Consider the following 22,269-nt stretch of genomic DNA (forward strand, 5'->3'; position numbering starts at 1 on the left):
ATAAAGTGAAAAGTTGATAATATTGAAAGATATTCACACACCCCACCATTGTTCTCTTCCTAACAAATACTAACAAAAAGCTAGCTGCTCTAAACTAGCAACCACACCGTTCGCCATGCTAGCTAAAACGAATGTGCTTTGAAGTCTGGGCATTGCCCTAGGGCAGCCACGAGCATGCTTGGACTGCCATTCAAGGTAGCCCTCCTAGGCTAATACTGAGACTGCTAGTTAGCCTCATAACAGCAGATAGAATATAGTGTGGCTGCCTTTCAGACCATCCAGTCACATGGTTTCCTGTTTAGAGACACAGGGGAGGGACCTGTGTGCCCTCTCTGTATTTTTACAGAGACCTGATTGGCTAGAGAACTGTAGATTGACAGAAATGCTTGCAGAGCTTCTCCACGTCCAAACAGAAGTATAAAATGTGTCTGGGACAGGAAAGAGTGTGTAACGTTGACATTTTGTGGGGGAATATATCTTTTTAATTGCTTGACATTTTCCTTGGGAGGGCTGTACCATAGTGGACCTGCCTCCACTGAATGTTTTTGATATTGCTTTTGTTATATAATTAATAACATCAATTTTTCTAATATACTCCTTTATAAATCCACTTGGTTACTTTTGTAGTTTTACATGCTGATTGCAGTGTCTGGGCTTGAGGAGGCATGTGGCCCTCACCTGTTCTGTACCTCCTCCAGCTGAGGAATCACACACCTCCTCCCACAGCTAGCGAGCCTCACCTGGCCAGCTAGAAAGCTGGGCCATGGGCCTTTGCCTGCCTTAGCCAACTAAAGCACCCCTCCTGCTGTTCCCTATGCCTCAGAGCCTGCCGTGTTCATGGGGACAGGGGCCCCTCTGGTGATGGGTCCTGCTACTCTGGTTTCTGTGAACTGACCCCCATTGCCTCGCCATCCTCCATCACCCTGTGAGTACTTCCTTCCCCATCCCCAGCTTGCTCCGGTATGTCGTAGTCCCGGCTGCACCCCACGTGGGATCCTCTTCCTCCTTCCCATCATCCTGCCAATTCATGACAGATATTGGAGTTGAAAAGAAATAATAATTACTTTAAATGCCGTTGCTGAGGTATAAAGAAGCTTTTTTTAAAAAAAAAATGAAGGCGGCCATCAATAGTATTGCGTTAATTTTATACCATGTGGTGATCCACGAGGTAGGAAAATACTATTTTTATTCATACCAGCCTTCAAGGAGCTCAGAACGGCAAATTTGTCTTCTATCCAAAGTACCAGCAAGGCCCAGACTTCATTAATTCCCTTTAAACATCCTTAGACTGGTCTCTGATCTGCTATGTGTAATATACAATCTGTATACCAGACACTTAACTAACTAACTAACTAACTAACTAACTAACTAACTAACATATGGCACATGTTTCCTCCAAGGAGCTGAAGGTGACACATGTTTCTCCTATGCATTCCCCCCCCCTCAAAACAACTGTTTGAGGCAAATAAGGCCAGAGATGGTAGCAGGCCCAAGTTCACCAAATAGCCTTCACAGCTGTGTTGAGATTTGAAATTTGGTCCTCCTAGTCCTGCGGTGACACTCTAGCCACCACACCAGCTCTCTCTCAGCATATGTCTTTTTTAGCGTAAATAAATAGTTTATTGATCTATGGCTGGATACTTTAATTTAGGACTTAAAATAGTCAACATTCATTCAGGGGAAATGTCAAATTGAGTACCCTTGATAAAGCTCACTTTTGAGGGTCAGTCTACTATTTTGCTACATTTTAGTTAATGTTTTCCAAAAAAAACCCACATGTGGGTTTGGCCACATTAATCCCATTGACTTCAACAAATAGAAAGCCTCTTCCCCAGCTTTGAAAATATACCCCGTAATGCTTGCTCTGTGGCTTTAGATATTTTCCACAGTGATGCATTAAAAGGTTAGGTAAAAGCCATGTAATTATTGTGCATTCTATACAATCTTGCGACTGTTCAAGAGAGGGGGGAAAGCATATGTCCACATGTGTTCTCCTCTAACCATCTGGTCTACATCAAGACAATATCTGCATTAAAAATAACTGTAGTGTTCTATATTTGTCAGCCTTCCTTGAAATACAGTTTTCTAGTGGAGATCAATTTGGACACAACATTAAGACACGTGTGCATTGCGTGAAGGGGAATTGTGAGTGGAATGAGGCTGCAGGGCTGTGCAGCGTTAGGTGTAGATGTCTGTTAGAGAAAGGCTTTCCTTTGCAAATGTCTGTGCCTGACGCGTTGCTGTCAGAAACAGAGTCAGACACACCTCATTACCTTGGGGCAGACCAGAGTTCTCCACTCACATCCCTTTGTTTGTGCGATTCCTCTTCATGCAGCGTACAGTGTAGTGAAACGTCCTGTATATACTTGCAACTACCATAACACTTTTGTTTGCACAAAGAAATGAGAACAGTGAGAGTTACTAGTTTATTATAGACCTGGAAGGTTTATTTGTTTGTATGAGGACCAGTTATAAATCATCTCCATACTATTGGTGATTCCGCGGTTCTCAACAACAACAGATGACTCTTGCTGTTCTTTATTAAACTTTGTCTTAGGGTCATCTGGAGAGGAGGAGGAGGCTTCATGTCACAAAAAAGGTCATTCGGGTCCCACTTTTCTGTGTGTGCAATTGGCACACAAACATTCAACCACTCTGTGTGTAGATAATCTGGACAGTAGTGTTGAAGGACTATGGCCCACTTCAGATGTTAGGTACTCCAGTCAACGAACCATGACTAGGTAATAGTTTCAGTCTCTTGTCTGAGAGCCAACAATGGTTACAATGGTTCAGACATATTGTAAACCATACATGTGAGTGAGACCCAGGGTGTGAGCTCTATAGAAGAGGGATCTGTGCCAAAAATGTGTCAGACATTTGCTCTACTTCCCCTTAAGACAATTCCAGTGCTACACACCCGTTCTCCTATCCCTGGGAATTTGTAATAATGGTGGACTTGGCCCCTTGGCTCCAACTTGAGGCACCAAATAAATATGTTAAAATATGCAATTTTGTTCTGAAATAAATGCTAATTCATGCTCCGGTGGATGTTGTACAAAGGATACGTGCAGAATCAAAACAGAAAATGTGAAAAGCTGTTCTTATAATAAATATCCTATTGGATATTTTGCCGCTTCTTTATTGCTGTTTACTTTGCTATTAATTAGGTGAGTCACCCAATTATATTCTCTCCCTCCCATTTATATTCCATCTTTCTTCTATAAAACTCAGAGTGGTATAAATAGGATTTCTTTTTGGTCTCCCATTCAGGCATTGACCAATCCAGTCCTGCTTAGCATTAACAAAGTTGCTGTATCATGTGTCTTCAGATCATGTCCATTATGGTGGCTGAGTCTAGATTTTTAATGTAAAAAACCCGTAAATTGCCTTTGAAGAAAATGTAGCATCAGTAACTGCAGCTTTTTAGTTGGCACGCATCCATTTCTTTGTATACCAGGAAATGGCTGTGACTTTATATTGAAAAGTATAAGGTTTTATTTTTATTGTTGTGTGACTCTCTTTTATTGCCGTCATGTCAGTTCCAAAGTGGTAATGTAATAAAGGTAACAGTGTATTATTCTATGTAAGTAGAACTGTTTTTGAAATGTGGAGCTATTCATTATATTTTGCTCAGTTGTAGTAGCCTCCAGTAGAAAAGTGTTTCCAATAATGATGTTGAATAAGTAAGCTGAAATCTCACTTCTTTCATTGCTTTTGTTTTTATTCACTTCATTTTGGATTTCAGAAATAGTGCACTAGTCTTTGTTATTTTAACTCATTTGCAACTACTCATTCTACATGCATATTTTATGGCTTTGTTTTTCATCTGTTAATTTTTGCCTGCTGTAATTGTTACCTCTGTTTTATATACATTATAAAATGAAAGAATAATAAAAAAATACAAAAAATAAATAATGCACTAGTAAAACACACTGCATTGTTCAGGAGCCTAATTCAATTCTCTCCTTTCTGGAGAACAAAATAGCATAAATCCGTCATCACAACCCTTTCTGAGCCATGAAATTAGTTTTTTTTTTCATGTGGGTCATACATCCTTAGCATTCCAGAGATGAGAATTTGAAATTTTTAATACTTCATACACGGTGCCATGGCACAGATGTTTTCAGAGCCCTAAAAATAACTGAGCACTTCTTTTAAATGATGCATTCTTTCAGAAAGCTCATGTGGCTTACTGAAGCAGAATGTTGTGACTGAGTCAGTCCAAAGTGCACATGCCAGGTCTTCCTGTGTCCTCTGGCTTTTCCTTTCCTTTTGCTTCACAGCTCCTGTTGTTGAACTTGCAGAACCTACTTTCCAAACTTGGAGAATTTTAAAAACAGTTTGTGGTGTGGTGTGGAGAGCTGCTGAAGAAAATGAACGCCTGCAAAAACCATTGCATGCTTCCTCTCCTTTTCACATTGTGTTATTGACTTGCCAGAATAGCAGTCTTAAAATGTTTGTGTTTTAATGTGGATTTAGATTTTGGTTTTATGTGCCTTTGGTCCCGTCCCCCCCAATTTCAATGCTGATCCTAAAGTTTCTGCATGGAACTAAGTCAGGGACAGCCCACCCATGAAGTAGGGTGAAGCAGCTACCTCAGACAACACCCATGTGGGTCCCACCCCCAGCCTGCTGCCTCCACCACTGGCACCAGCATTGATTTCCGGAGAGAACTTCCAAAATATTGCAAGATCTCACAGAGCGCGATAGATCACATAAGATCTCGCTGATGCCGCTTCTCTGTGGTTGGTGCTGTTGGCAGAGGAGGGGGCAGAGGTGGCTAGGCGGCAGAGTAGGAACAGTACTTTGCAGCAAAATGGGATGTGCCATCCTTTAAGTAAGTGTCATTTATTCCGCCTGATCTTGCTCTATTCACATTCAATAGTCTTGTGGCAAAATTACTAATTTTCTTTTACAGAAAAGAGACATGTAAAAGTAGGTGGACTAAAAAGACTCAACTATTTCTCAGTTTTGAAAAACAGGGAATTGTCGCTGAAGCAACTGCTAGGCAACTGTTGATTTAGTGTATATTTTGCTCCAAGGACACTAGCAGCCTCGTACTTGGTGTTGCTAGGGGATTTTAAGAAACAAAAAAAAGTTTTGAAATCAGATTGGCCTGCCATCTTGATGCGAAAGATGGATCCTGATCTAGTTCACTTGATCCAGTGAAGTAGATCAGGATCTACTTTGGGTGTTTGTCTGGCAGTTTTATGTGATGCAACTAACCAAAGAGGTGACAAGATTTAAACAGTAACTTAAAATTTAAAATGAAACCCTATTGATCATATCAGTGAATTGAGATGTTGTTAATTTTGTAAGACATTTCTGGTATCACTTAAATGTATATCAATACAGTTGAGTATCTTCATATGTTTATCAATTATTGTCAGATACATCATTTTCAAAATTAGCAGGAACTTTGGTGTGGATCTTTTTATTTGCCACATGCAAATTGCCATATTACCTCCTCATAATGCAGAACAATTCTGACTGTTGTATTTTCTCATTATTAAGCAGTTTTCTAGAGATAGTTGACATAATTGGCATAGTTATATTTGAATAATTGAAATCTTTAATTCTCATAAATACATTCCAGTTGCTTAGTTTTCTGTTAACTGGTGAGTGTTTTCTTCTTCTAACGTTAAGGTGGCTGTGCAGAAGTGATAGAGATAACAAATCAATGTTGTATCACTTGCATAAGAATCCTTCTCATGTTCTCCAGCTGTGGTGCAGTTGTCATTTGCTATTTTTTCCAACTGTAATTTCCTTGCTGGTTTGTGGCTAAAACCCAACATCTTGATCATTTTCCACCCAGTTTAAGATTGATCTTTCATTTACTTTATAGTTACAGCCAGCAGTGCCAAAAAGCTGGCAAAATTGTATTGGGTGTCATCAGCTTCAGCTTCAAGCCTGAGTGCAGTGAGCAAAGATGAAACAGCTGTTTCATTGTCCAGATCAGCACCCAGTACATGGCCATAATTTTTTCCATCTTTCTCTGGCTGTGATCATTTTTATTTCTCCCTCATTTCAAATAGCATAGTGTACAATATTTACCCTTCTCTACTGTTATACCAAACTGACTATATTTTCAAGCCATATTTTTGCATCAAACTAGTTGTACTGTCTCCGGCTTTTGTTTTGCCAGGTTTTCACCTTTCTTTTATATTTGACATAGTAGCATCTTGGCAACAGTATGGTCAGTAGTTGAGAAAAGAGGAGGGAAATGCCTTGTTTCATACTTTTTTTTAAGAGGACAGTTGTATGTGGGGTTTTTTAGAATTGTAACTCAGAATTAAAATGACATGTAGCAATCCTATCTTCTGTATATTGGCATCCAATCATAGAATTAGGAGCTAGACTTCAGGCGTCACTCCAATCCTCTAGTCTTAGTATGAAGAACTGGCTGCATACATAACTGCCCAAGAGGAGAGCTACTGTTATGGATCAGGAAATGGTTAACCAAGTGGGAAGCAGACAGTAGGAGTAAATTGACATCTTTCCAAACAGAGGGATTTACAGCATTGAGTTCGCCAAGGATCGGTATTGGGAACTGTGCTTTTTAACTTGTTCACAAATGATCTAGAGTTAGGGGTGAGCATGAGGTGGCCAGGTCTGCTGCTGACACTAAATTGTTCAGGGTCATTAAAACAAAAAGAGATCATGAAATGCTCTAAAAGGACTTCTCCAAACTAAGAGAATGAGTGGTAAAATGGCAAATGCAATTCAATGTAAACAAATGTAAAGTGATGTGTGTTGAGTCAAAAAATAAAAATCTTAGGAATGAAGTTATATGGCTTTAGTAGAAAGGCTATAAGGAATTAAGTATAAATAGATTAATAGAGTATTAAAGGGAAAAATAAGGTTAGAATGTGTTAGGATAATTATAGGATAGAAAACAGAGGAAGATGGAAAGGAATTGCTGAAACAATTAAAAGAAGTGGAATACAAAAAGGGAGGTGTGAGGAGGTCGTGGAAATAAGTGAATGAAAGTTATGATATTGAAATTGTTTTGTGTCTTAAATGGTTTTTGTTTTGTTTTGTTAATCTTATGTGTTAGTGTTTTGTAGTGTTTCTGTACTGTGTTCTATTGTTTTTTTCCTTCTTTTCTTTTCCTGTTTCTTTTTTTTGTAGTGTTGTGTTTAAACTGTTGTAAAATTAATAAATATTATTTTTTTAAAAAATAATAAATAAAAATCTTAATTTCACATTTATGCTAGTGAGGTTTGAAGCGGCAGTGAATGAGAGCTTGGAATCATAGCGAGTATCTTGAGGAAGATGTTGATCCTGTATTTGGCAGCTGTGAAAAAGGAAAATTTTGTGCTAGGGATTATTAGTAAAGTTTTTCTTCCTCTCTCATAATGTTAGAACATCCAATGAATATGAATGCTGGAAGATTCAGGACAGATAAAAGGAAGTATGGGAAAGTTAAACTGTGGGACTTGCTCAGATAGCTGCCATCTTGAATGGCTGTACAAATGCATTAGATAAACACATGGATAAACACTGTTTATCTGGGAGCCTGTAGGCTTACACATTTGCACTAAGCCATGGTTTGTCTTAGCATCTTGGCATGATGTGCCAACCAGGTTTCTGACTCCCATAGCTGTAACTCTGCTCTACAATATGGGGATAATAATCCTTTGGGACAAATTCTTAAACTGGCATCCAAAACAACTGCAGGGCTACCAAAACTGTTGACAGTGACTAACATTACAATGATGTGTAATGTTAGGGCTCTTTCAGTGGAAACTTAGTAAAAGCTTGTTTTCTGTAATTGTGAGGAAGAACAAATGGAGTGGAGTTGTATACAAGAATGTGACTATTAAAGCTTTTCATCATTCCATTTTCACAATTTGCTTTGGCATTCTATATGCTTTAGTTATTAAGTCAAAGCTTTTCCCTAGGAACTTATGGTGATAAAAGTACTGCTTATAGTGCCCTTCCTATGATATGAAGTATCTTTTCCTATGTACTGCTCATAGTTTCTGAGTAAGTCACTGTACTTTTCTTCTTTTTCTAGCAGTCTGGATCTGTTTCTCTGGGGACACCAGTGACTAGGAAAAAAGAGGATGAGGTATCAGTTGGAAGTACGCCTTTGGCTAAACAGCAATCAAATCAGGCCTCTGAATATGCCAGCAGCCCTGTCAAAACAAAAACTGTAACAGGTATGTTTTGTTTTCAGTTAAATGAACCCATTCTCCAGGAACTTTTTTCCCCCTTGGCATGTGTACATTCCTGCAGGGTCAGGTGTACGTATTGAGACACATTTCTGCAGTTAATGTAGAAAGCTTCATATACAATTTCTGCAGTTTTAATGGATATATTTTCAGTTCAGTTCTACAATGTTAGATCGCATTTTCTAACTTTAATCCCAAATTATTTTTATAGTACTTCATTTTAATACATCTGTCAGGGAACTGACATCAGAGGAAAGGGAGTTGGTAGGGCTCCCAGAGACTGGGAGAGAGTCAGCAGCCAAAGCAGGGACCAGTAGGGGGAGCGAGGGGTCTCTGGAGGAGGATCTCAGTAATGCTGAGAGAGACGCAGCAGCCCAGGCAGGAAACAGCAGGGGAGAGAAAGGGGTGAGAGACACGTCCAGCGAAAATAGCGGGGAGGTGTCAGAAGCAACTGTAGGGAGACCCATACTTCGCCGGAAGCTGCCACGTCGTGAGTCCAGGAGACGCGTTTCCGTTAAGGAGCTTCTTTGCTGGAAACGCTTCCGCAGGCAGCCACTGTCAGACTCTACTAGTGACTAGAGCAGACATGTCTGAGGAGCTCTGTCACACACAGAGGTTTGTGGAGCCGCACAAACTCTGAGGGGGCACAATTTTAAGCACAAGCAGCTAATCATCCCCTGACAGCAGTCTGACAGTCTCTGTACGCTGCCTGTGCAGGAGAAAGCATCATGAGCAACCCAGCCGGAACCGGAGAGGCAGGGGTTGGAGCTGGTCCAAGCTTGGAAGAAAGGTATCAAGCTCTGGAGGTCCAACTTGCGCTGCAGACGGCGAGGCTCGAGGAGAGAAGGGCTCAGGATGCAGACAAAAAGGGGAGAACCACTCAGTTCCCCAGAAAGGTACCAGGATTGGTGCAGAAGTTTGGGGGGGACCCCAAGGATTACCATGCCTTTAGGACAGAGATGCAATATGCCCTTAATGTGCAGTTTGATGAGTTCCCTGATGAGGAATCGCGAGTTGCTTTCGTAATTGGGCATCTTGAGAAGGGGGCGCGAGACTGGGTTCGACCCCTGATGGCAACGCACAATGATATCCTAAAGGACACTATGAAGTTCTTTCGTGCAATGGATATCATGTTTTCCAGCGATTTTGAGGAAGGGGTGGTGCGCAGACAGCTAATGGCTTGCAAGCAGGGAAGCCGATCTGTCCGTGAGTACTGGACTGAATTTACCATGCTGATTCACAGATTGGGGTGGGATTTATCGGCGGCACCCATTCAGATGCTATTTGAAGAAGGTCTTTCTTCGGCTGTGAAAGACGAGCTGTCCCGGAGCCCCAGGGCGGTGTCTATGGATCAGCTGACCAAATCTGCGCTGACCATTGGAGCGCGCCAGGAGGCAAGAGCCTTGGAGAGGCGGGAAGGGAGAGGGGAACGTTGGAAGGAGTTCCGCATTCCAGACATTCCTGAGCCAGCTTTCCCGCCGGCAGAGCCGATGGAAATCGGAACAGCCCGCGCGCGCGCAGTTTCAAAGCCCAGTGAGGGGGCTAAGAAGGAGGGAAAAGGAGCCCGGAAATGCTATCTCTGCCAACAGCCAGGCCACTTTGCCAGAGTCTGCCCCCAGAGGAAGGAATGGCAAGGGATGGTGGGAGCTGTTGAGGGGGGAGAGCAGGGAGAAACGGAGCAGGTAAAAGCCAACGCCTGGTTGCCACCGTCAGGGCACTGCAGCCAGGCCAAAGAGCAGTGAAAGTGCCCGTGCCAGAAGCTCCTCGACCTGCTCTAGTGATTGAAGTGTCGCTAGAGCTGCAAAATGGACACCCCCTAAAAATAAAGGCGCTGTTGGACTCAGGCAGCTCCTGCAATTTTATGAGCAAGGAGTTTGCTGCTGAACACCAGATACAGACTATCCCTTTAAGCAACCCCCTGCAGGTGACCACGATCGATGGCAGGGAACTGTTGGGAGGAGGAGTCAGCTTGCAGACCGTCCCAATGATAATGAGGGTGGCAAGGCACACAGAACTGATAGCGTTTAATGTGGCCACCTTGGGAGGCGCTCCCATTATTTTGGGAATGAGCTGGCTAGCCCTACATGATCCGCTGGTGGGCTGGCATCAAAGAGTGGTTTCCTTCGGTTCAGCACATTGCTTAGAACACTGCAGGGGGGAAAAGGGGTCAGCAGGGGCCCAAGCCACCCTGGCAGGGACTGAAGTAATGGAGAAGGGGAAGGTGCCACCACAGTATGCTGATCTCAGCGACGTGTTCAGCGAGAAGGAAGCTGACCAACTACCCCCGCATAGGCCCTTTGATTGCCAGATCAATTTACTCCCTGGAGCACAGCTTCCTGTAGGCAAGTTGTATGCCATGTCAGACAGGGAAATGCAGCAGTTGCGAGAGTTCATTGACAAGAACCTGAAGAGAGGCTTCATCAGAGAGTCCAAGGCAGCGGGGGGTAGCCCAGTGTTTTTTGTGGATAAAAAGCACACGGACAAGCCGAGACTTGTATGTGATTTCCGGCAGTTAAATGCAGTGACAGAGCCGGCGGCTTTTCCTATGCCCAGGATTGATGATATTTTGACCAGGGTGCGGAAAGGAAAGATTTTTACAAAGCTGGACCTAAGGGGGGCGTACAACCTGATACGTATAAGGAAAGGGGATGAATGGAAGACCACCATGTTCACCCCTTTGGGGGCATTTGAATACCTCGTTATGCCTTTTGGATTACAAACAGGCTCCGCGTGTTTTCAAGCCTTCATGAACCACGTACTGGGGCCTTTGCTCTACAAGAATTGCGTGGCCTTCTTAGATGACGTGTTGGTGTATTCGGAGAATGAGGAGCAACATGTGAGAGACGTCAGAGAAGTGTTGAGCAGGCTGCAAGCCAACAGGCTGTGGGTGAAACTGGAGAAGTGTCAGTTTCATACCAAGGAGGTGGAATTCCTGGGGTACCGCTTGTCAGACAAGGGGTTGGCCATGGACCCCGGCAAGGTTCAAGCAGTGCTGGAATGGAAAACACCCAAAACCAAGAAGGATGTGCAGAGGTTCCTAGGGTTTGGAAACTTTTATCGTAAGTTCATCCGAAACTTCGCCCACCTGACGGCGCCCATCACGGACTGTCTCAGCAGTAAAAAGAAGTTTGTTTGGACGGGGGAGGCGGAGCGAGCGTTTGAGGAACTGAAAAGGGCCTTCGCCTCTGATGAACAACTTCTGCATGTGGATTTACAAAAAAAGCTGAGGGTCGAAACAGACGCTTCTGACAGAGCCATAGGGGCGGTGCTTCTTCTGCAGCCGGGGAAGGAGGAGTCAGAGTGGCGACCGTGTGCCTTCTTTTCGCGAAAGCTGAACAAATCCGAGAGGAACTACACGGTGTACGACCGGGAACTTCTTGCGATTCATGAGGCTTTCCGGAGATGGAGGCACCTGCTAATTGGTGCACAACATAAGGTGCAAGTGTGCACGGACCATAAGAATCTAGAGTATTGGAGAACTGCGCGAGTGCTCAACCAACGGCAGTTGAGATGGGCCCAGGAGTTCTCCAAATTTAACTTTGAGATTTGTTACGTGCCAGGCCCAGAGAACGTTAGGGCGGACGCTCTCTCACGTAAACCTGAATATTTGGAGGGGGAGGGAGCACCCGAAGAGAGACATGTCATTCCCGAGGACCGCTGGGTGTGTGGGGCGGCATTGGTGGGGCAAAGGGAACTGGTAGAGGGAACGGTGCAGGATGAATACGCCCAGGACAAACTCAGGGGTCTCAGGAGGGAGGGAGACAAACCCGGGGGTTTTGAGGAGAGAAACGGGGCGTTGTACTACAAGGGAGCGTTATATATACCTGAAGGGGAATTGAGGGAAAGGGTACTCAAGCAACTGCACGATAGCCCCACAGCAGGGCATTTTGGGCAACACAAAACCATGTGGCTGGTTACCAGGGAATTCTGGTGGCCCAAGGTCAGGGAAGATGTGCGGGAGTATGTGAGAGGGTGTGACCAATGCCAACGAGCCAAGGGGGAGAGGCGGGCACCGGCAGGTTTATTAGAACCACTACCCACGCCGGAAAGGCCATGGGAGGCAGTGGCAATAGATTTCATGACTGATCTGCCAAGGTCCAGAGGGAAAACAGCCATCATGGTTGTGGTAGACCTGTTAACCAAGATGGCCCACTTTATAGCCTGCTCACATGCGGTCACAGCGGAAGAAACCGCTAAATTGTTTGTGGAAAATGTGTTTAGGCTGCATGGCGCCCCCTTGAGGGTGGTTTCTGACCGAGGGAAACAATTTACTTCCAGGTTCTGGAGGAAGCTCATGAGCTTATTGCATGTAGAGGTGAATTTCTCAACTGCCCGTCATCCAGAAACCAACGGGCAGGCGGAAAGAGCTAATGGTGTCCTCCAGCAATATTTGAGGTGTTATGTGAATGACAGAGAGAATGATTGGGTGGAGAAGCTGGCGTTGGCAGAATTTGCCTACAACAATGCAGAGAACGTGTCCACGGGGATGAGCCCCTTTTTGGCTAATCACGGGTGTCATCCCCGAGCCTTCCCAGGGGGGGAAGGGGAGAACTGGAGCGTTCCAGCTGCAGAACAGTTCGTTGAAGAAATGGAAGCGATCCATCGCCAGCTCCAACTTAATTTAAACAGGGCGAAGGAGGAATATAAGAGGCAGGCAGACAAAACCAGAAGGGAAGGGGAAAGCATTAGGGTGGGGGACCAGGTGTGGCTGTCCACCCAAGGGTTACCATTCAAAGGGGGTTGTAAGAAGTTAAGACCCAAAAGGCTGGGCCCATTTGAAGTCACGCAGCAGGTCAACCCAGTGGCTTTCAGACTCTGGTTACCGAACCACATGAAGCTGCACCCAGTGTTCCACAGGTCGTTGCTGTCACCGTATAAAGGGGACAGAGAAGGGAGGGTCAATAGGGGACCAGCTATGGAGGAAAAAGAACACAGCTACCATGTAGCGGAGATTCTCGATTCCAGGTGGAAGGGAGATCAAGTAGAGTATTTGGTAATGTGGGAAGGGGAGCCGGAGTCGGAAAACACCTGGGTCATGGCAGAGGATGTAGATGACGAGGTTTTGATAGAAACTTTTCATCAGAGATTCCCTCGTAAACCTCAGCCAGTGGCGAGGTTCCGGAGGGAATACTTCGCCACCACCGACGAAGAAGAAGAGTTGGAGGGGTTCTCTGATTCCGAGGCGCAGGAGGTTTCAGAGAGCCGGAACGAAGACCGATGGAGGGAAATGTTCGAGACGTCTGAAGATGAAGAGGATTCTTTTCGGGGTTTCAGCTCCTCACCGCCCAGAGGAGAGAGTAGGGGCGGGGGGGAAGGGGGCCCTGGAGGGGAGGTGGATGTCAGGGAACTGACATCAGAGGAAAGGGAGTTGGTAGGGCTCCCAGAGACTGGGAGAGAGTCAGCAGCCAAAGCAGGGACCAGCAGGGGGAGCGAGGGGTCTCTGGAGGAGGATCTCAGTAATGCTGAGAGAGACGCAGCAGCCCAGGCAGGAAACAGCAGGGGAGAGAAAGGGGTGAGAGACACGTCCAGCGAAAATAGCGGGGAGGTGTCAGAAGCAACTGTAGGGAGACCCATACTTCGCCGGAAGTTGCCACGTCGTGAGTCCAGGAGACGCGTTTCCGTTAAGGAGCTTCTTTGCTGGAAACGCTTCCGCAGGCAGCCACTGTCAGACTCTACTAGTGACTAGAGCAGACATGTCTGAGGAGCTCTGTCACACACAGAGGTTTGTGGAGCCGCACAAACTCTGAGGGGGCACAATTTTAAGCACAAGCAGCTAATCATCCCCTGACAACATCATTGGGTCAGCTCACGTTTGCTGGCCTCTCCAAAAAGATAGCTGTTCAGAGAATGCTTTAGTGAACATAGTGTATCTTAATTTTTTCAATGCTGTTGTATAAACAAGACACAATGTGGTATAATGGCAAAGAGTGCTGTGTTTGGTTGCAGGAAACTTGAGCTGAAATCCACACTTTGCACTGAGGCTTGCAAGATGGGGTTTTTTTTTGCAAGTGTAGATGGAGATAGTATATTGTAAATAAAAGGTCACCTGGTACATAATGCAAGAGGGTTATTATATTGCATGCCATGCTTTTGGGCTTCTTGGAGGCACCTCTGGGAAATGGGATGCTGGACTAGATAGACCTTTGGTCTGAAGCAACAGGGCTGCTTTATTTCCTTTCCATTTACATTAACATCCCTTGAAATGGAGGCTTCTCTGTTGGACGAAGTGGAGCATAGCCCGCCTGAGATTCTGAGCCACCCCAAACTCCAGAGCCATAGTCCAGTCTTTCTCCTGTCTCCCACAATCATTATTAATGCATTTTCTACTGATTTAGAGGCTTCCTATATACTTTTGCCCATATCCTTTGCTTCGTCAATCAAAACAATCACCACCAGCAGGTTCCATCCCTTCTCCAGCAGCTCTCTCCCACAGAAATGACTTCAGTAGGGCAGTTGATTCTTTTGATGCTACTTAAGGAATGTTCAGTAACTTAATTTCTCTTTATTTCTGAAGAACAGTCTCAGAGAACCAAAGTGTTGATGGCTGCATTAGTGGAAGGGAATGCCCTGGGTTTTATGCCCTGCTGCTGTACTTTAGCGCAGCCGAGGGTTTGGCCACTCATCTCTTTTAATTCAGCTATGAAGAGAAAAGGCCACAACAAGTGTCTTTAATTTGCTGTCTCATCTTTTGAGGAAAAGCTGTATCTTAAATCAACCCTAGAGATGGATGGAATCCGTTTCAAATTATTTAATGAAATTAATATTTGCTCATGAAGAAGGAAACTTTTCTTGGTGGGACTGATACATTTTTAAAACGTTTCCGTTATAATAACATACTTTCTTTTACCAGCTCAACTTAAATCTGTTTCTTTTTCTGTTAATTGGATCTTTAGTTTTATTGTAAAATAATTCTGTGGAACTGAAACTTGCAATTAATGAGCAGCATATGGTAGATTTTATTCTCTTAGGAGATTGTTTGGTTTGATAGCTGTTAGACTTTATTGTAATTTTTTGGACTGTTTGCATTTGTTGATTTAAAAGTCTGCTGCTACCTATCAAACCTTAAAATTAAGATAGCAAAGATTTTTGGAGCCCATTTTTATGCATGCTAACTTGAAAGCCCCAGTGAGTTCAATGGGGAAATATTCCCAAGTGAGTGGGCATAAATTGCAGCCTTAATTTCACAAAAATTTTATATTTTAGAAAACTCTTGAGTGATTAACAAAATGTCCTGTGCACTGTCTTAAAAGTCCTTTATGACTTTCAGTTACAACATGAGTCTTAGGGAGCTGTCTTGAGAACTGCTAGAAACTGATATTGTATATTGTGCTCTGTGATGGCAACTTTGGTCGCAGCTGGTATATAGCTTAAACTCCTGTTCTTTGATTCTAGTAGTTTGGGAAGTAATGGAAACTGAAACCTTGTTAGAAATAAAGGGTGGGAAAATATGATTTACTCGGGAAATAATAATAAAAAGCCCAATGTTTTACAAACACACAGAGACACACAGCTCTTGCCCTTGCTCTCAAAATAAATGGCCTTGTCTCTTCTGAATTCCCAATAATTTTCTCAGCTGACATTTTCTTGTCCCTCTGCTATTTGGAGACAAACAAAGGTTATGTCATCTTGAGGTCAAGACTTGCCACTTTGAAAATATTCCCTAGTTCCGTGTTTCCGTTACTGAGCATTCAGCAGAGAGCATTCCACCCAGACATATATCACTTTTTAAATATGGTGGAGCTTTTTATAAGTTCAGCAAAAGTTTTTGTGCCTGTAAACTATTTTTATTGTTTGATCAGTATACAATAAGAGTTGAACATTTTCACAAAGAGGTGTTATAACAAAATGACCCACTATAGTCCTTAGGTATCTTCACTTACTTTGAGCTTTTAGCAATGTGATTTCTCAAAATGAAAAATGTATAGGGAAACTACTTCCCTTCATTTCAAGAGATACTGGAAATGACCACCACCTCCAGTATGCAGTTTTCAGTCCATGGCTAGAATTTGTCAGTGGCTGAACAGAATATGTGAATTATTATCTTCTTTTTTTAAATTTTATTGGACTCCTGCCATCCTTCTCCATTGGCCATGCTGGCTGGGGCTGATGGGGCTTGTAATCCAGTATCTGCAAGCATCATGATGGCTGTTCCTTGGATTAGAAAATTGGCTATGCAGAGGGAACCTTTAACCCTTTCACTTGCCTGCTCTGCCCTGAATCCTTTAGTGTGCATGAGGACATCCTAACTGGCAGCTATATAAGGAAATTCAAAAGGTGCTGCTGGCAATTTAACCTCCATATCTTATGTATCACAGTCACGAGGGAATAAAATGTGGATACTTTAGGAGGCTAATTAGATTGTGAGACTTTTATAGTCTTTCTGCAACACTTAGTGGGGTTTGAGGTATCTTAGAGTATGGTGTGTAAGTGTATGGTTAAGTCTGAGCCCTGAAAGTGACATGTTCAGTCCAGCCCTGACTGATGGAGGCAGTGATATATGGAAATAATTCAAAGTTTCATCCATGCTTTGTAATGCGATATTTAATGTGATTTTTCTGTACAATAAAATTTATTCATGATAAAATTGCATCATTATGTTATGCTCCTCCTTTAAGCTTTTTAAAAATAAATTACAATTGATTTATATTCCCTCTCCTGTTTCACTTTTGTGAGTGACATTCCCACACCTCCACTTCACCTCTGTGACTAAATCCCACCCACCCCTTTCTTTCCTTGCTGGGTTTGTCACAATCCTAAAAGGATTTCACATCCTAATTAAGAGGAAAGAGGTTTGTTTAACATTGGGGTTGATGTAATACTTAATTGCAGAAGTGAACAGTACATGCAGTCCTGTGACCCTCTAGCAATTGAAAAACCCCTAACCATTACATCTACACCACCTCTTTGAATGGAGGAAGGGTGTTGCAGAAGTAAATAGAGTGAGCACTAATAAGTTGGGGCAACTGGAGCATTAAAACTAGCTGGAAAATACCCAGAAAATTTGGGGATTCAGTGTTGGGCATTTGATCCTTCATAATTATTTTTTCTTGGTTTTGTTTTGTATAAACCTAGCAAGCAGACACAATTTGAATACAAAAGTGGATTCATTCTTAAACTTAAATGCTAAGACTTTGGTAGGCTGTGAAATCTGTTGGCAGAAGGGAAGCACTTAAATTAGGAGATCACACATTTCCGTTTAGTTAACTGAAGGGCTATTGTTTGTGTGTGCCTGCTGTGCGGTGGATGCTTGAACAAGGATGCTTTAGGTGGGTGAAGAATTTTAACTAGACATGAAAGAGCGCAATATTTTTATTTAAATCTGATATTTCCCACAAGATTTGGAGTGAGGGAAGAACTTTTTCCGGTGTGTTTTTCACATGCTGGCAGTAATCCATCAAAACAAGCCCAACCATGCTGTTTCGTAAAGATTCTGTTTTTGTCCTGCATACTAGTGACCACAAGTTTTTATTCATATTGATGCGGAGCACATTGTACTGTTTTCTCTTTTGTGTATCAACATCTTCATCCTTGGGAGCTGGTGAAAGGCACCATCAATGATTAAAAGCAGAAGTATTTCTCTTACACAAAATTTATGCAAAATAACTTTTAGCAAAGGCAGCTTTTACAACTCAATAAAGTATGGAAACCATAAGATGCTTGGTTCAGGAAAAAAAGGGGGGAAGTGTACCAGAAATTCAGGGATCTTGTTGGGGTTGTTCTGTCAGCAGTTTGCATACATAATAAAATCTACCCATTCACCACAGAAAATGTCTACTTTGCTCCCAAGGCAGTCAGACCTTTCGTGCTGTCTTTTCATACATTGTGAAGACACAGAGCTTATCATACCATCTATCATTGTGCCTTCCAAGGTTTTCCAAAAAGTCTGCCCCTTACTTTTAAGATTTTTGTTTTGTCCATCTGAAATGTTTAGCAAAGTCAGCGTAGAAATAGAAAAAGAGCTGGTTTAGTGATCATGTTAATTTCCAATAACTCTTTCCCCACAAGTTTGCCACACAAGGGTATTCCAATCCCAACAAAGTTAGTAATATGGCAACACTAGCAAATCGGAAAAAAGGGTTTTATTTATGTAAGATAACTTACCGGTACATAATTACTGGAGTGTAATGCCAATGATACACAGTTTTTTACATAGTTTCCTTTAGTTACGTGGAGATCAATGTTAACTGCCTACTACCCCAAGCTTGTTCCACGCTGCAAAAGTTAAGCAATTGATTTAACATAGTGCACAATTACTCTGTCATTGTAATTTATGTTGATATTTATTGAAATTTCCTATTGTCTTTTAATTTTGTTGTCCTCATTCTTTGATAAAAGATACTTGGAAGATATGATGTAATTGTGGAGGATCTATAAATGTGATATCCTGCTTGTTATGTGATTGAAAGAGTCATGCTATTTATAAATAAGCAAATAATAAAATTATGAATAAAATGCATGTACAGATAGCATCAATTTTTAAGGAATGTGATATAAATTGAAGAGACTTCCTAGATTTGATAACCAAACTGCTGAATTGCTAATTCAGGTTCTTTGGCACAATTGAAGCTAAAATCTCCCTCTTATTTGCTAAATGTTTTTGTACTAAATTATTTGAATGTAACCACTAGCTTTATGAAATGGTGGAATTCTATTGGAATATTTTAAAAATCTGACTTTTCCACAATTGTTCATTTAGTTCAATTCAACTAAGGCCTGTTGAAACTAATGGAATAAGTTACTTCTGATTAATTAGAGACATAGGTTTCAATAGAACTTGTGGTGACTAACTTTGGTTAGATTATGCTACTATTCACCATGTAAAACAAACTTAAGTTCTCAAATGTATTATATTGTCCTTTTATTTTTAAGAATCACGACCTTTATCAGTTCCAGTGAAAGCCATGCTGAGCTCATCTGAAAGCTGCAGCAGAAGTCCTGAGGAAAAGATGAAAGAATTTATTGGGGTATTGTGGAATGCAGTCAAGCGCCTTACACTTCAGGTAAGATGCTGTGTGTGTGTGTGTGTGTGTGTGTGTGTGTGAGAGAGAGAGAGAGAGAGAGAGAGAGAGAGAGAGAGAGAGAGAGAAATGGAATATTTGAAATACCGTATTTTTCGCTCTATAACACGCACCAGACCATAACACGCATGTAGTTTTTAGAGGAGGAAAACAAGAAAAAAATATTCTAAACGAAATAGTGGATATATGATTTTTGTGGTTCATGCTGTGGCCACAGACATGTGATCTGACAGTGAGTTTGGAGTAGCCCAATGCAAAAATCCTGAGGATCCATGTGGATCCATGCTTTGTAACCACGGAGGAGGGAAGGAAGGGGAACCATGGATCCTCTGCTCACGACTGCAGCAGATCCCCCCCGCCACCCGCAGGCATTCGCTCCATAACACGCACAGACATTTCCCCTTACATTCTAGGAGGAAAAAAGTGAGTGTTATGGTGCAAAAAATACGGTACTTAATACTTTCTAGGATTTTAGCTTATTTTGAAACCCTTGTAAGATAAGTTCCCAGTGTTTGTTTATATAAGAAATGATGAAGCCAGTCTTAAGCACTTTAAGCCCCTTTGGTTGAAACAAGAGAAGAGTTAAGTATGGTCTTCTTCACATTGTCTTGTGTGTGGTCACATGTAGCAATAGCGGTGCATTGACTGTGAGCTTTCTGCAGTGCCTTGTTTGTTTGTATATTTTGCATAATATCTCATGGTCATTTATAAGCAGCAGATTAGCGCTGCTTTTAAGAACTCCCATCATCCAAATATCCAGTCAGACTGCAACCTATGACTATCTTTTGATTTAAGAAAAGAAATTAAGCTTACAGGTTGTAGTGGGAACCAGGCAAACAGTGCTCTAACTCCAGTGTACAACAGAATTTTGCTCCATTGCATTTCCTGTTCACTTGTATTTGAAAAGCATAGATTTCCAACTCCTACAGATTGCCTTGCTTATCTATATACTGTTTGAATGGGATGATTTGGATGTTTAAGTCATAAGTTCCTCTATTCTCAGCAGAAATTCTTGTCAAATAATAACAGGGTGTCCCGTCCCCCGTCCCCCCCCCGTTGGGATTGTTGGTCAGGGAGATTTGAGCTCATGGCACTTGGGTGCCTTTTATCATTCTTTTCAGTTTGAAACTAACAATACATTTTTACTTGGGGACAATAAAGTTATAAATTTAGCTCCTGGTAAAGCAAATTGGTAGCCTCAGGAATGCATCCCTCCTTAGGCTTAAAGAAGACAGGATGCATGAGGAAAAAGGAATTGCTATAGCATAATTGTACAGTTCTGCCTGTGCAATTTCTGACTGTCTTGGAGAGCAACCCCTTCCCCAGAAGAACTCCTTGCCCCACAACCAGATCTATGAGCAAAGCATGTAACAGCACCCAGGCCAGGAGTTTAGGGCTGAGGGCTGCTCGTGCTACACAATTATTTCCTCCAACTGCTGACTTGATGCTAGTTGGGATCATCAGCAGAGCGGGCTTGATAAAGTCCTCTTCTCTCATTGATGTCTATGGCAGTTCGTTGTTTTAAATACTGATTTAAGGGACTCCCTTGCTAACCATGCTTCAGGCTAACAGCAGTACTGTCAAAGTGCTTAACTGCAATTGAGGAGGGATTTGCTTGAGGGCAGTGGCATGCAGTTGAGGTGTGTATGTACCCAGTGTTCCTGATTTGCTAATCACATTTGCATTGTGGTTGTGGAGCCAGTGTTGCATCTGTTCTGGCCCTTATTATAATGCCCAAGGTATTTTTTTCTATTCCAACAATGGTATAGCATTCTTGGAGTTCCACCATCACTAAATATAGAACAACAATCTGAGAAAACTTGAAAGCTGCCCTTCTCATTGTAGTCAGCCAGGGCTTATGTGGATGTATTTTGGCAGTATGGTTTGGGGATAGTGATTTACAGGAAATTGATTTTATAGGATGACAAATATAGACTGAAAAGGAGTCCTGAGTTGTCAGCAGACTGTTGTCTTCATAATTTGAAAGCATGAAAGGGTTGTTCTTTGTATTTATAAATAAATACATAAATGCTTAGAACAGAAACACCTGGAAAATTTACTTTGGATCCAAGGCTAGTGTCTGCTTGGCTCTTTTGCTCACAGTAGTGTCCAGCATGACAACTCCGTGAACTAGGCTTGTTGTAAGAAGTTATGATGTAATTTTAAAAATGCTGTTATGCAAGGGCTTTTTTCTATAACTGCTAACAATTTCAGTGTAAACCTTGCAGTGCCTTTTGGCAACTATAGCATGAGGGAGGGAAGTGTTCACTTTGCATGTGTTCCTGGTACTAATAGCTGCTCAACTTATGAAGTAATGTAAACACAATTATTTTTAAATGGTTGTTAATGCTTGATTTCATTGAGAATAACAAGGGTTCCACATTTTGGCAAGAGTTAATAATGAGTAATAGTATGTTGAGCACTGACCAAATAACTCCACATTTTTACTATGTTTCACATAAATACACTATTATCAAAATGTTCCTTAAGTACTTTATAAAATGAATCCTTAGTTACTTGAAAATATTTGAATATTTTAAGTCAACAGGATTTGTATTAAATGACACATTGAAAACAAAATGAATTGGAGTTGGAAATATGTTGATGGCGTGGTGAGTGCAGTATGGAAGGGTCTTAGCATCAAATGAAAAGATAGCCAGAACTGGTGCAAACAGAGTCCTGTACTCTTAAGTGCTGTTTCCTGAACTGTCCATGTGTGAGTGGAATAGACTGCTGCTCATGCAAAGGGACTTCCCCTTCCCCTCACCCCTTGCAGCGCTCCCCCTACAGCCTTAAAATCAATTCTGAAAGGTTGGGAGTCCCTCTTGAGCAGATTTTGGTAATACACAGGAGGCTGCAGGTGGAAGAAATGAAGGTGAAATTCTGTGGCATTAGCAGAAGTTCACTTGTGCAGTTAGACTCCATCTTAACTGGCTATCCTATATACTTTGACAAATTATTCTCTTGGGTTCCCTCACCTGCTTTCTGATTGTGACACAATTCCTACTTCATTTGCACTCATAGTTGTTCTAGTAGAATGTCTAAACCCATCAAGTCAACCTGACAGAGATCTT

The 22,269-nt window shown here is 42.3% G+C and overlaps 1 protein-coding gene across 5 annotated transcripts in view; it reads left to right on the forward strand.

Annotated features, from left to right (window-relative positions):
• Window positions 1–22,269, forward strand: part of VPS13B (vacuolar protein sorting 13 homolog B) — a 368,427-nt gene that overhangs the window by 138,427 nt on the left and 207,731 nt on the right. For 3 of the 5 annotated variants that reach the window (XM_082235378.1, XM_082235375.1, XM_082235376.1), the window contains exons 21-22: window positions 8,021–8,165; window positions 19,047–19,177. In XM_082235378.1, the coding sequence (XP_082091504.1) occupies window positions 8,021–8,165; window positions 19,047–19,177 (276 nt within the window). The remainder of the gene's footprint in view (window positions 1–8,020; window positions 8,166–19,046; window positions 19,178–22,269) is intronic. The other 2 variants (XM_082235379.1, XM_082235377.1) reach the window with 1 other exon arrangement.

This window comes from Podarcis vaucheri (assembly GCF_965113315.1).
Source record: "Podarcis vaucheri genome assembly, chromosome: 8".
Lineage (NCBI taxonomy): Eukaryota > Metazoa > Chordata > Lepidosauria > Squamata > Lacertidae > Podarcis > Podarcis vaucheri.